Source organism: Dermacentor albipictus, chromosome 1 (assembly GCF_038994185.2).
Source record: "Dermacentor albipictus isolate Rhodes 1998 colony chromosome 1, USDA_Dalb.pri_finalv2, whole genome shotgun sequence".
NCBI lineage: Eukaryota > Metazoa > Arthropoda > Arachnida > Ixodida > Ixodidae > Dermacentor > Dermacentor albipictus.
In genome coordinates, this window is record NC_091821.1 from 193,747,891 (window position 1) to 193,761,593 (window position 13,703).

The window sequence follows — 13,703 nt, forward strand, 5'->3', positions numbered from 1 at the left end:
ATTATTTTAGTGTTAAACAGGCATGCACAGACTTGCGGCGCGGTCATTACAGATGATGAAGCTGTGGATAGCCTTCCACATTGTCACTATATGTGAAAGTATGTAGACTTATCATTTGGGCCAAGGTTGCAATTTTAACTTCATCAGGAAGCACGACAGTCCAGTTTATCGCAAAGTCTAAATGGAATACTACACCTCCATTCTGTGCACACTGCTTTTCTTTTTTGATCACTTCCCTTTGAGTCTCTCAGATATGGTTGTAAGCAAACCATTTGTGAAAATTTACACATGAAAGCTGCAGCATCTAATGTGTTCCAAACTTAATCACCTGATTCCGGTGTTGTGAATGCTACTCCTTCATCCTTTACCGACTGTCCAAACTAAACATTGCCAAAAATTAAAATATAAGAGAGGTTCTTACGTTAACTACAATCAGTGTTTGTTAATGGGTTTTCATGCGAGTCATAAGTGTGTATATATATCTGTATATATATGTGTGTTTGTGTGTGTGTGTGTGTGTGTGTGTGTGTGTGTGTGTGTATATATATTATATATATATTCCACTTTACACGAATAACTTTAGTAAGCTAAATTTTAATGAACTTACCTAATCACTAGAGTGACAATACAAAAGTTGTGAAGGACGTTGAGAAATAAGCAACAGCAACATTAAGAGCAACGTAGGTCATGTGGGGTTCTTTTTTTTTCAAAAAAAATCCTCAAATTTGAAACCTATGTGATAATAAGTCTTCACCAGGTATTGCAACACATATGTTGGGGCGTAAGAGACATAATTTGAGGGGGAAAATAATTTACTGAAACCTTTTTAAATGCTACCCTGAAAACAAAATGAGAAATGAAAAACATCTTCATAAATATAGAAAATGTTTCTACTTTGGTTGCCTACAGTGCATGAAAGTGTCAATGTCTTAACCTCATAAATGATGTGATTTACAAAAAGTGTTTTTTGCCTAGAGGAAACTGCCGCCTTCTGATAGGTGCCACAAATGTTGGACAAACTGTCACACCCTTCTGGGCTGGCTACAGTAAACCTATACCATATGCTCCGGAGCCATTGAAAATTGAGATACAATTTTGCTAAATCAGTTGGTCATCAGCAAACAGAAACTGAATCTCACCGCCCAACAGCTCACAATGGTCTGACCTGGCTTTGTGGGCCTCCATCGTCGAAATTATAACCTCATTATCTGGCATTATACTCCGACTCACTGTACTTGTAGCTCTCAAATAATTATTTGACAATGCAACACAATCACGAAACCGCTATTCACGCAAGAGCTGTGCTACCGGAGTGCCTGCCATCGTACTAATTACTAGGTGCACACCTCTGTATGCTCAGTGAAAATTTCCTCCTCACATAAAACAAACTACTTGGAAAACAAAAATTTAATCCCTAGACAGTGTTCTAAATGATGCAACAAGTACATAGTAGTGCTGGGAGGCTTAAAATCGGGTGCAGCGCTCGATGGTCACCTGTGTCCTTAAAGGGGTCCTGAAACACTTCCTGAACCTAGTAAAAAAAATTTTTTTGACAATCTGTTAACAAGGCTGCTGTGAACATGTGATCCAAATATTATTGCACTGCATGCAGCAGGGAATTTACAACTTTGTGTCTAAAGCAGTGACCAGATGCTTGTTCTCGCGTTCGCAATGTCTTCATTGAAAGCTGATCGAAAGCATTTGGCTGACGAACCCTATTGTTCGATTTCATGATCGCAAGAACATTCACAGTAATACATAATCGCTAATTTTGAGGTAAATAAATGAAAATTATATGTCTGCAATCTCAAAAAGACGGTAAAATTATTTCTTCCTTGCAATCCACATAGCTGCGCCTGCTGCACATGGCCTCCGAGATGGCGGCAGTGCGCTGCATAGCGTAGTCTATTACGGCTGTCCCAGAATGCCATGACAACCCCTTTTGCCTTCATGACACCCGACTTCTGGCCAGGGCTTTGCCCTCTTGACTTTTCCACTGTGTAGCTTCCAGCGTGCTAGCAGAGGTGAAGAGAGAGAAAACTGAGTATGGGAACGTTAACTCAACTTATAATTGAAGGATAAAGCGGCAGAATTCGCTTTTCACCATGAAGCTTGAAATCATAAAGCGGGTCAAACACGGTGAGAAGTCGGATGACCCCGCATCACGCAAGATTCTGAGGAGCACTCTTAGCATGATCTTGAAGAATAAGGGGGCGATTAGGACTAAAGCGGACAAACTCGCGACCCGATGCCCGTGGCGCCCGACGCGTACGCACGGCCGTGTACAAGTGGTTTATCTGAAATTGCTTCAGACATGCCAGCTTCTGCGTGCCCGGTGATGACTGTAAATTCTGATGAGTGCATCGAAGGCGTTGCCGGTGTTGCCGAAGTTTGGAGGGAGCTGTCAAAATTTCCGGAAGCCGTTGACGAGTCAAGGGTCGACAAGTTTTTGAGTGCAGATGATGGTGTCGCGACCACGGGAGAGCCAGAGAATGAAGACTACATTGCTGACATCGTGAGCACAAGTGAAAGTGGACACAATGAGGAAAGCAACGATGGTCCTTTGCCCACATCCTTTGAGGTGTTTGGTGCACTCGCATTAGTCCGGTGCTTCTGTGCGAATGTGGAAGGTTGCGTCGCAGGCAGTGAAATTGCCCAAGCAGAAGAATATACAGGACTATTTCATGCGAAACTAAGCTAGTTTTATGAATAAAGTGATTTTATAAATGATATGTGCTTTTATGACATCCAATTCTTTAGCAGGCTTACATCGAATTATGCCCTATATCGAACTGATAGGCGTTTTTTTGCAAGTTCGATATAGCCGGGTGCGACTATAGTCTGTTGAAGCAACAGATAAACAAACAGCTCCTATAGCTTTGAATAATTCTTCAAGTCACATGTCGCGGAGAGCGACATTTCAGCAGTGCGAATTATGTAGGTGCACTTGTGCATCTGACCTTGACTTTCCGCTCTTGAAAAAAAGGGCGCGCAGCATTTAGTTTGAAATCTGGGGTGCAGTGGTGTAATACTTTGCAGGCGTGATCATCAGTGCTCATTGTATACACTGCGCCTGTCTGTTTAAAAAAACCAAACCTTGTTAGGGGCCCCTTAAGGACCTAATTTCCCAACCCAGGTGCACAAGTTCATCAAAAGCAACTGCAGCTCCAACTGAAGTTTAGAAAGTAGAATGTCTATAGCTTAGGTGGTTTTAGGTGTAAATGAGAAAATAAAAATTTTATCAACATGGTTAGCATTCTTATTTTGTTCGTTAATACTTCAAAATGCTGTCCAACAAAGACACAAATGAGATAATCCACCCAGTGTGCATATGTGTGCAATTGCCAGTCTTGCTACCACAGGACCTGTTATCCACTTTGCCCATTCTAGCATCTGATGCTTTCACTTTCACCTCTTCCACACCCGACGCTGTAGTGATAAAGACCACAATTCTGAATGTGTGCTTATCGCTACAGATAGCACTATGCCATAGAAGAGTGAAGGATATAAGCACTGTTGAGTAATTTGGCCACTGGCTTTCAGGTCACGGCTAATGTTTGCTATTCACACATGTAAGCACTTACTGTTATTTCTGTGCCTTTCACCATAACCTTTGTGGCTGTAGTAACAGCAATACAAATGTAACCAGCTTTAGCACAGCCGAAAGCATAATGCATCAATTGTTTGTATTGCAGTCGAAAAAAGAGTATTTTTATAGCCTGGGCATTTAACATGATTGTCATTGGCATCATAAGCATATGCTAACCACATGGTTCAGTCTCTGTTTTTCTTTAGAAGGTTGCAGTCTTTTCCTGGAGGCCTTTTCTATTAAGTGCATTAAGGCTTGGTAGTCAATGACATGGTGTGAATGTTCACTGAGTGCATTCTTTATCTTAAGGCAGAACATTTTCTCATTGTTACATTATTGAATGTCAGTTAAGTTTTTTAACTTATGTTCAACTTCAATTTTTATTTCGGCATCAATATGTGAACTAACATGCAGCAAATTATAGTGATACTCCATTGATGCAGCCATGATTATCAGTGAAAACTCTTTTGTAACGTGCTAAATTTGCCTAAGTACTTTGAAAATAGGAAAAATAGGAATTGTCGTGATATCAGTGCTTATGTTCCCCCTCTTTGCCAAGGGGAACTGCATTATTGTAATAAAAAGTGCATGATCAATACAAAAGAACAGTGTTTGCTTATTTAATGTGCATCAGCTAGTGTGTCCGCTTCAGTGTATTGCACGGCAAAGCTTTCCACAGGGTGTTTTTAGGCATGCTGTACTAGGTGTTCCATCAACATAATGCTTCTAATGCTCCTAACTCTTCAAATAGACACTAACAACACAAACTTTCAGTGTAAATAAAAGATTATTGGCATTCAAACAGCCTTATCTCTATGCCTGTAACACGGCATATAAGAAATCTTGATAATCTCACATTTGAACTGTAATGTAGAACATCTTAGGCAAGTTTGAAAACAGTATCTTGTCCATGTCGGAGAAATTAATGTGCAAAGTAGATCAAAACCCCTTGTTGGACCATATTAGAAGTTTTTATTAAATTATATAAACATTTGGCATGTTAAAAAAAGAGGGAGATGCAATTAGAAAAATCCAAAAAGAAGTTTAGATCGCACTATAATATTTCAACATTCTCTTTATATCTCTGAAAAATTTTATGTAGAAATTTGAGCGAGAAGTTAATAAAGAAATGCATTTTCGTGACTTGTGGTGGCCTGAAGAATGTATTGGTTGATGCACATGTAGGCCATCGTTGAGCACTTGCTGCGCACTGCTGCAGCGGCACCCATCATCACAATCGGTTGCGGGGAAAGGTTCAGCCAGCCATGTTATTTCAGTCTGGACGGTTGCCAGTTTCGTACACAGGCAAGTAACAATAAAGAAAGGCACGTTTCCCACATGTTTTGAGCACTTCTACTGGCCCTTTAAATGACATCGTGCCACAGCCGCATCAGCGTAGGTTAGTAAAGTTTTGTGAGTGCTATGAAGCCTGCCCTACGGCCACACTATTTAACCACGTCAAGAATTCAACCAGTGGTTCATCTACGTTGTCTCACATTTTTACTTGCTGACAAGCCCTAAAAAAAAAACTTGTAACTCCAGAACTACTGAACAAAGAAAAATAACACTGAAAGCCGGAGGAAAGTGCACCAGAGCACAACAGCCAAGGAAAACATCCCAGTCCAAGGTAGGCCTAATGATGCCAGCAGCATAGACAGCTGCAATGACCTACATGGCAACCATTATGTTGAAGTTGGTGCAATTCTCGAATTTGTCAACATCTTGGAGAACAATATTGCCTATTTTACAAAAGACAAAATACTCTGCAATGACTGTTTTGTGTGACATCCGCATGTTGGTCGAGCTTGTCGAAAATATGATGTGCCCTGCTTGCCATGATCGGAAAGTCATCGTACGGGAGCTAAAGAAAGGCACAAGTGGACTTGCACAATTTCTAGAACTTCATTCTGAAAACGATGAGTGCCCTTTTGTCTACACACACACATCAGTGCATGTCACGCTCTATGGCGGTCATGGCACAAATGGGCACTACGATGGTGGAATCTCGCTTAACACCTCTGCCATAAACTTGAAGGCAGTGCTGGCCACATGAGCCTTAGGTGCCGGCCACGATCAACTTTCTAGATTCTGGTGGTACAGTATTCTTGGACGATCACTTGCGTAAATTTTGTCACACTTCGCAAGATTTTGCATGACGCAGCACCAGACGCATAGGCATATACAGCAAACAGTGCAGGTAACAAACTTGGCATAGTACCAGAATGCTGTTGACTGTATACGTCTATCTGGTGCTGATTCGCGCGAAATCTCGCGAAAGTAATAGTATCTCCAAAAGTATCGCCTGGAAATACCGCCCCTGTATTGTTGGCCTACAGAAACCGATGCATCAGTAAGGTTTTCATGCAATAACCAAGAAAATCCACACTGCTGCCATGAAACCCAAGACTGAAAGCCTGAATCAAGCCAGAACCATTGCAAAACAGGCAACTGGCAAAAGTGATGTGGAAGAGTCCTGCTGCATTTTCTGTAACGGTACAACCTATGATGCAGGAGAGTTCCAGTGACTTTTTATCATTATGGCAGCACTGCTGATCGTTATGACCAGTTCTTGTGCATATTTTTAGACATTCCTTATAACTGCGCGAAAAAACGAGGACAAAAGCAAGAAGCACACACAACACCACGAGCGCAGACTGCCAACTGTTTATTTTTTGGAAAGCAAGTAACATACATATATTTCAATAGGGAACCTGTGCACGTGTCTGCATTGTCACTCTCGCATGTGGAAGTCACATGTGGCAATTGGCAGTCTGCGCTCGTGGTGTGGTGTGTGTTTCTTGTGTCCTCATTTTTTTCGTGCAGTTATAAGAAATGTCTAAAGCTATGAACCAACTAGCCCGCAAGAAAGTCCTACTTTTGTGCATATTCAGTTGCATTTTTATCAGTACAGTTTTAAATCTTCCTACTGTGTTTTTCTCCAACTCCCATTTTGGCAAAATTTACTTTCTGTGCACACTGTTAAGTGCATGTAGAATTGCCATATCTGCATGAAATTTTTGCAATAAGTCACACATATGTTTATGAAATTACCAAATCCTATGCAAAAGCTTCATGAGGTAGAGCCATAGTATAGTTATAAACATTTTGTTTTTCTGTGCATTTTCATTCTTATATGTAACTTTTCAGCACATTATAGCCCCAAAGTAGCAGAATGACTTATTTCTTGTGCCTTTTTCAAAATATTAAATGTTCAAATATATCACACAAGAATGCCAAATTTTCTCCCATGTTATTGTTGCAGTGAGAACTACTAAAGCTACATAAAACTTGAAAACATATATTAAAAGAGAACAACAAACAAAAAGAAACAATTTTCATTATGTTTGGACAAATATTTTTTTAAATGCTCTCTCGAATAACAGCTCTTCCTTAAAAAATGTTTTTGTTGAGTTGAAATGTGTGTACAGGCTTTTTGATAAAAGTTCAAAATTTCTTGCCAAAACAAATATTTTGTTGTGTTAGAAACTTTGGAACATATCACCTTCTCAGTATGTACTTTGTATTAAAAATCAGCAATGACATCATGATTTGACATACTAAGATATAGAAAAAATTAAAATTTTGATCCTTTGTTCTATCTTAAATTGTCCTGCTGAAAATGTTCCTTTTGCAACAGGTGGTGTTCCTCTGCTGAGCATGAAGTCGTAGGTTCAATTCCTGTTCAAGGCTGCCACATTCTGTTGTGGCAAGAATGCTAAAATACTTGTGTACCAAGCTTTGGGTACACATTAAAAGACCCCAGGCAGTCAAAATGAACCTGAAGCCCTCCATACAGTCTCTCTTGTATCTCCTGTGGTGTTTCAGCACGTTAAACACTATCAATCAATTAATCTGGTGTGACACTTTATAATGCTTAACCCAGGTGCAGCAGATTATCCTCTATAACAAGCATCCATAATCTTGCAACATTGCCACTTCAGACTAAATCAGAAATGGCAGCTTTGAGGTTCTTACCTCCATGAACAATGAGGCAGCATTCTTTGGCTTTGATTAACACTGCAATCTTCAAACAGAGGTCATGCAGACACCTGCTTGTGCCCAGTAATTAGGCAAATCGGGAGATAATTATCACTGGAGGCTAAATGGAACCATTTGCACTTTAAGTCCATACAATTTATTTTACAGCAAAGCTGTTAACCTCTAATTAGTTTGGATTTTTCATGTCTGCATGCGTGGTGCTCACACAAAAATGTTTGTCGATCCTGGAGACGGTGCAAAAATGGGGGAAGCGCGTGGTGCGCTGCTTCTCTAAGAGGCATCACATGACGTCATCAGGTAACATCATCACTTGATGAAGACGTCATTAAATTACGTCATCAGGTGATATCGTTATGTGACAATGATGTTATTTATTTATTTATTTATTTATTTATTTATTTATTCATTTGAGTACTTTAAGGGCCTGTTAGGGCATTACATAGGGGGGGGGGGACGAAAAAGTTCAAGCCTAAGTGCAATGTGTACAATGCAAATAATATAGGAAGGCATTAGGAACAATAAAAAAAAATTGATCTACAGGTTGAGCAGAAACAAAAGAAAATATAAAGAAAGAAAGAAAGAAAAGAGAAACAGAGTTTATACAATATTTGGTAGTGTGAAAAACTCATAATAACCTAAAACGCGATGTAGACAGCCAGTACCCATTGGAACACAAGTTTAAAGATACAATCGAATGATGATTTAGGTAAGCAACCTACACAGATACATATCAGATGAAACGGAATGAATTTTATACAATGCCAAGCACACAAAAACACTGTTTAAGTAAATATTCAAGCAAATGTGGGTTCGGATAAGTTGATACTCTCTAAAAAGTTTAGCAGGGCTGCATGAAATGATGATGATTCCGTAAGCGAGGCAATGTTTGAAGGTAGCAAGTTCCACTCGGGAATAGATAAAACGAGGCGAATTTTGATAAGCGTTAGTCCTGGCAAATATAGGTTTTACTTTATGAACATGGTCTGTGCGGATTGAGATGTGGGGAGCGGGAAGAATATGGGCTCGAGCTAATGCAATGTTGCTATGGTAAAGGCTATGGAAGAAGGACAACCGTGATAATTTCCTGTGCATATCAAGAGAAGGCACATTGAGTAATTTCTTTAAGGCGGACACACTTTGATATCGAGAGTGTGAAGTTAAGGTGAACCACGCAGCTTTATTTTGAACTGATTCAAGTAGGTTCGTGAGATTAGAGTGATAGGGGTGCCAAATTACGGACGCATATTCTAAAGAGGGCCTGATAAGAGAACTGTATGCACGAAGTCTTGTATCTATGTTTGCAAGGTGTAAGTGCCGTTTCAGGTAGCCATTTTTTTTTTTTTTTGCATGCTTTTGTAGTGGTGTGTTCAATGTGAGCATTCCAGCTTAAATTGAAGATGAACAGAACACCAAAATACTTGATTGAAGATACTGAGTCAACAGTAATACCACAAATTGTATACTGGTCATTGGTAGATTGAGTTATCGAAGCAACTTTTACATGTTTAGTTTTGGCTATGTTAATTTACATCTGCCATGTGTCACACCAGTCAGTTTTGTTAAATCAGACTGCAGCACAGAGATGTCGGCAAGGCAGCTTATTTCATTATACAAGGTGCAGTCATCTGCAAAGAGATGTATTTGTGAAGTAGTATTAGTTGTGATGTCATTGATGTATATTAAAAATGGCAGTGGACGAAGGATGGACCCTTGAGGAACTCCCGAACTGACGTGAGTGCGGTTAGAAAAGCAGTTGTTTACTTGAAATTTGTTTGTTAGGAACTCCTCAATCCATCGCGTCGTGTTGTAGTCAAGCTGTAGGTTTCTAACTTTCAGTTTTAGTCTATTATGAGGTCTGGTCGAAAGCTTTAGAAAAATCAATAAAAATGGTGTCTGTACAAATCAATTTATGCAAAGAAGTATGAATATCTGTTACAAGTTTATATAGTTGCGTCTGACAAGAGCGATTTTGGCAAAAGCCATGTTGGTTATTGAGGAGCAGGTTATTATCGTTAAGATAGGCTATAATGTGAGAATATAGGATGTGTTTCAGTAATTTGCAACAAATAGATGTCAGTGATATAGGTCTGTAATTATTCTTGTATATTCGAATTACAATCCAAAACTATCATGCCTGAAGCTTGTAAGTCATACTTTACAAATTTTCTGACATAATTTGAGAAATTCGATTAGTTCAATAATGCACTTGCACTAAGCGGTGGGCCTAGGAGAATGAGGATGTATGCTGCACTTCTGCAGCATACATCGCAGCATACACATATGCTGCACGCGTGACGTTCGTGTGCACACAATGTATCTGCTCTTGATGCGTGGGTGCTGCACAGCATGTGCTGCGACCATAATCGACATTATGGCAAATGCTGTCCAAAAACCGTACCTTCACCTAGCGGCTGCGGCCACTAAGACAGGCTTAAAATGACAGAAACATTACAGAAATATGTTTTCTTGTATATTTAAATTACAATCTGAAGCTATCATGTTTGCAGCTTGTGTGCAAGTCATACTTTGTAAATTCTCTGACGTAGTTTGCTTTGAAAACTTGCATTAGTTCAATAAGGCACTTGTGCTTGGCGGAAGGCCTAGAGGAATGAGCATGTATGCTTTTATTCTCCTTTATTCATCCAGTCTTTTAGTAACTCCAATTGGTCATGTTTTAGGAAGAAACATGTCCCTTTCTAATTTGTTCTGTAATGAACATATCTAATACTTGCAAGTAAATGCTTTCTGTGCATGGGTTCAATTGTAGCAAACATGTGGACTTAGTAATCTTTGTGCATTAATGCATGCAGTTTTATAAGAAAAGTAGATGTGTGCAGCCTTGACATTTAAGTGTGTGCTTGAACATTCCTTTTATGTGCAATTCGAACTCGTCAACAAGATAATGCTTGACAGTATGCTATATTGTTGGATTCACACTGAGAAGTGCCTGACAGAATTCACTTTGTATGAATAGAAATGTTGCCAGACACTGTGAGCTTGTAGGGCAAGTCCTCCTTTTCACTATGTACCACTGGCTGATTATGCGGGGAGCATAGTTTGACTGTTGGTAGGATTCAGGAGTGTTCAACAGTGACTTTATCTTGTCGCAGGTATGGGATCCACCTATGGGATATCCACTGTGACAAAGTCTGGGAAAATCGTGCTGCCTATGTGTATTATGCTGAGCTCTGCTTTGAGTTGACAGCTCTTGCTATTGACTTCTGTCATGATCTCCACATGCTGGTATGTCTCTTCATTATTTAATTTGTTTTATATTTTGTAGCATTCTTGCATAAAGGGGCCCCGCAATGTGAGTTTAACCACCAAATGTTGTGCCATGACGGGTTTCTTGTATGGTCCCAAGGTAAATGCAAAAATTATGACAAATTCATGTGTACAAACGAAACTTATTCAACCTACAAACTCAAAATATAGCAAACAGAAAAAAAAAAGTATACCATTCCTCATTTCACTCACCCAGCAAGGGCTTATGGTGCTTCTAATCACAATGCGGCTTACATGCAGTGTTAGTAGAAGCTGTTTTTTTCATTGCGCCCTTCCAATGACAACCTGCAACTGCACTTTTAGACGGTCATTGTTGCTACGGCTACAATCCCCTTAGGTACTTTGTTGGCAGAATGCTGGTAGCAGCATCTTGTGATGGCTTTTTTCAACCATGACACGTGAGAAACCTCTGCGTTTTGTATTGTCTTTGCTGAAGTGAAAAAAAATTCTATTACAACTAAACCTTGATATAATGAAGCTTGTAAAAGAGGCAGTTTGCTTTGTTATATTGAAACTTCATTAAATTTAAATTGGACCTTTTATGCAAATAATTACAGTAGTCGCCAATGGATTTTCTTACATGAAAGGGGCCACAAACCTTTCTGAATTATCGAGCAATCGTAAAAAGCAAATTTCAATTCTAAAAAATTTCGACGTGTTTGCACAGCGCAAAAGACGAGGACTGAAGGAAGAACACAACACAGGCGCTGCCTTCAGTCCTCGTCTTTTTCACTGTTCAAACATGTCGATATTGAATCACCAACTCGCCCAAGCTTCCACCTTATCAAGCTAAAAAATTTGCTTTGTTGAATTTTAGAGTCTGCAACAAAAGATATGATTTCATGCTGTGTCGACAATACTTTAAAATTAAATTATGGGGTTTTACGTGGGAAAACCACTTTCTGATTATGAGGCATGCCGTAGTGGAGGACTCTGGAAATTTTGACCACCTGGGGTTCAACAATACTTTCACATCAATGGTACGAAGTGAAACCAGCCACACTTTCATGTCCGCTCTGCTCCCGCAGCTGGTAGTGTCTTCCACAATACTATTGTGAAAAGCGCCGGCAGCAGGGAGCAAATGCTTCGGTGCCTCTCGCTTCAACTCATCTCTGAAACTCAAGATTATGCAATCTCTAGTACTAAACGTGCTGGAAGGCAGCGCACATGATGCCACGCCATCTTGGCACCTAAAAAAACCATCTCAGCACCTGTTTTAAAGGTTCCATCTTGGCACCTCTAAAACAGGGCACGTGAGCTGTACATGTGCTCAGTCACACCGACAGCCATGCGCTGCTATAGCTTCGCTAGAAAAGGAGATGCACGCCAAGCTGCCCCTCACTTCCTCCCCTCTCCCCTCTCATGCGCTTAATCCCCTTACTGCAAGCTTTCTTCCCTTCCCCCTTTCTCCTTGCTCGCATGGGAAGACTGTGCTCATCAAGCTACCATCCTTCTCAGCTCACCCTCGCACGCTTTCACTCGCACCCGAAGCATACAGTGTGTGGGACACGATAAAATCTTATTGCACTTAGACTTTATAAAGTACATAGACCTCTTCTGCTTTCATAGTTGCTCTTGGGTGGGTGGTGCAGGATTTGACTAGTGGGTTCGCATGCAGCTTCTTGTAATTCTACCATTTTACCATCTTCGTCCGCAGAAGTTTTGATTTATTGTCTCATATTCCTTCGCGGCGGCAGTGAAATTTCATTATATTGAAATCATCTATAAGCACACTTCATTATATTGAGGCTCTAAATACATGGTGTTCTATGGATAAGAAATTATAGAAAGTTCAGTACTTTGTTATGTAGAGAGTTTTGTTATTGAAGTTCATTATATCGAGGTTTAACTGTGTACGCTAATGATTGTTGCGGCTGACACCTTTGCACCAGCAGATAGGTAGGACATTTTCACTGCTGTTGCAGTTTTGTGCGCTCTAGTTGACGTTAGGGTTACAAGAAGGTACCACCAGTGCTTTTGTGCATGTCTGTGTCTCCAGTGTACCGGTATTGAGCAAGCTGTAATTCGTTTATGGGCAGTTTAAACCGCCTTACATAGTTTCTCTTATATGACAGAATTAGAATGCAATATCCTACATAGAAATGAGGCTTTATGCATTGTCCTGTATGATGATGCACCTTCGGAAGAGCTTGTGTTGCCACCAAGCCTGATGCGATGTGGGGTGAAGCGCATGCTTTCTGTAAACTGTTGGACTGCGCACCTAGTGTTCATTGTAACTGTTTTTAATTTACGTTGTAGAGTGCCAAGACATTTTTGTAGCCTTAAAAAAGCATAACACATGCTTTTTTTTATAAAGTCATGACCACATGTAAAGCATTTACATATAGAGTATGGTCTTTATACCCAGCAAATCAGAATAAGCAGTATATTTTGTATGGGACATGTGCCTTCTGGTGCCTCACATCTACTGCTGAAAATGATTGGGGTGGTGCAGTGCGGTCGGTATGGTAACTGATTTCTCGGGTGAATATTAAATAATCTAATCAAATACTCTAACCCTTTAACTGTTGCTGAAGCATTTTGAAGTTCTATATTTGCATTGCAGGGCCCCTTTAAGTTTTCATGTTTGTTCAGGGTTGCAACCCTTGTACAAATATTTATTGTTTTGTTGAGTTGTATGGTGTAGATAGTAGTTGCATTAAAGCTTTGCAGTATGGGCTAATAATATGATTAAATATTGAATTTTGATGTTGCATAAGCCATTCCACATCAGTGCACTTCCCATACTCCTATTTTATTGTTGCCCATTAGCTAAGGTTGGCCAAGCAACCTCTCTGTTGCTGGGGCAGCAACAGAGAGGTTCTCAGAG

General features: G+C 40.0%; 1 protein-coding gene across 3 annotated transcripts in view; it reads left to right on the forward strand.

Annotated features, from left to right (window-relative positions):
- Positions 1–13,703, forward strand: part of LOC135898011 (E3 ubiquitin-protein ligase AMFR-like) — a 211,680-nt gene that overhangs the window by 150,668 nt on the left and 47,309 nt on the right. For all 3 annotated transcript variants that reach the window (XR_010563233.2, XM_065426724.1, XM_065426725.2), the window contains exon 6: positions 10,699–10,831. Coding sequence is in view for 2 of the 3 variants with exons in the window: in XM_065426724.1 (XP_065282796.1) it covers positions 10,699–10,831 (133 nt within the window). In the remaining variant the exon portion in view is untranslated. The remainder of the gene's footprint in view (positions 1–10,698; positions 10,832–13,703) is intronic.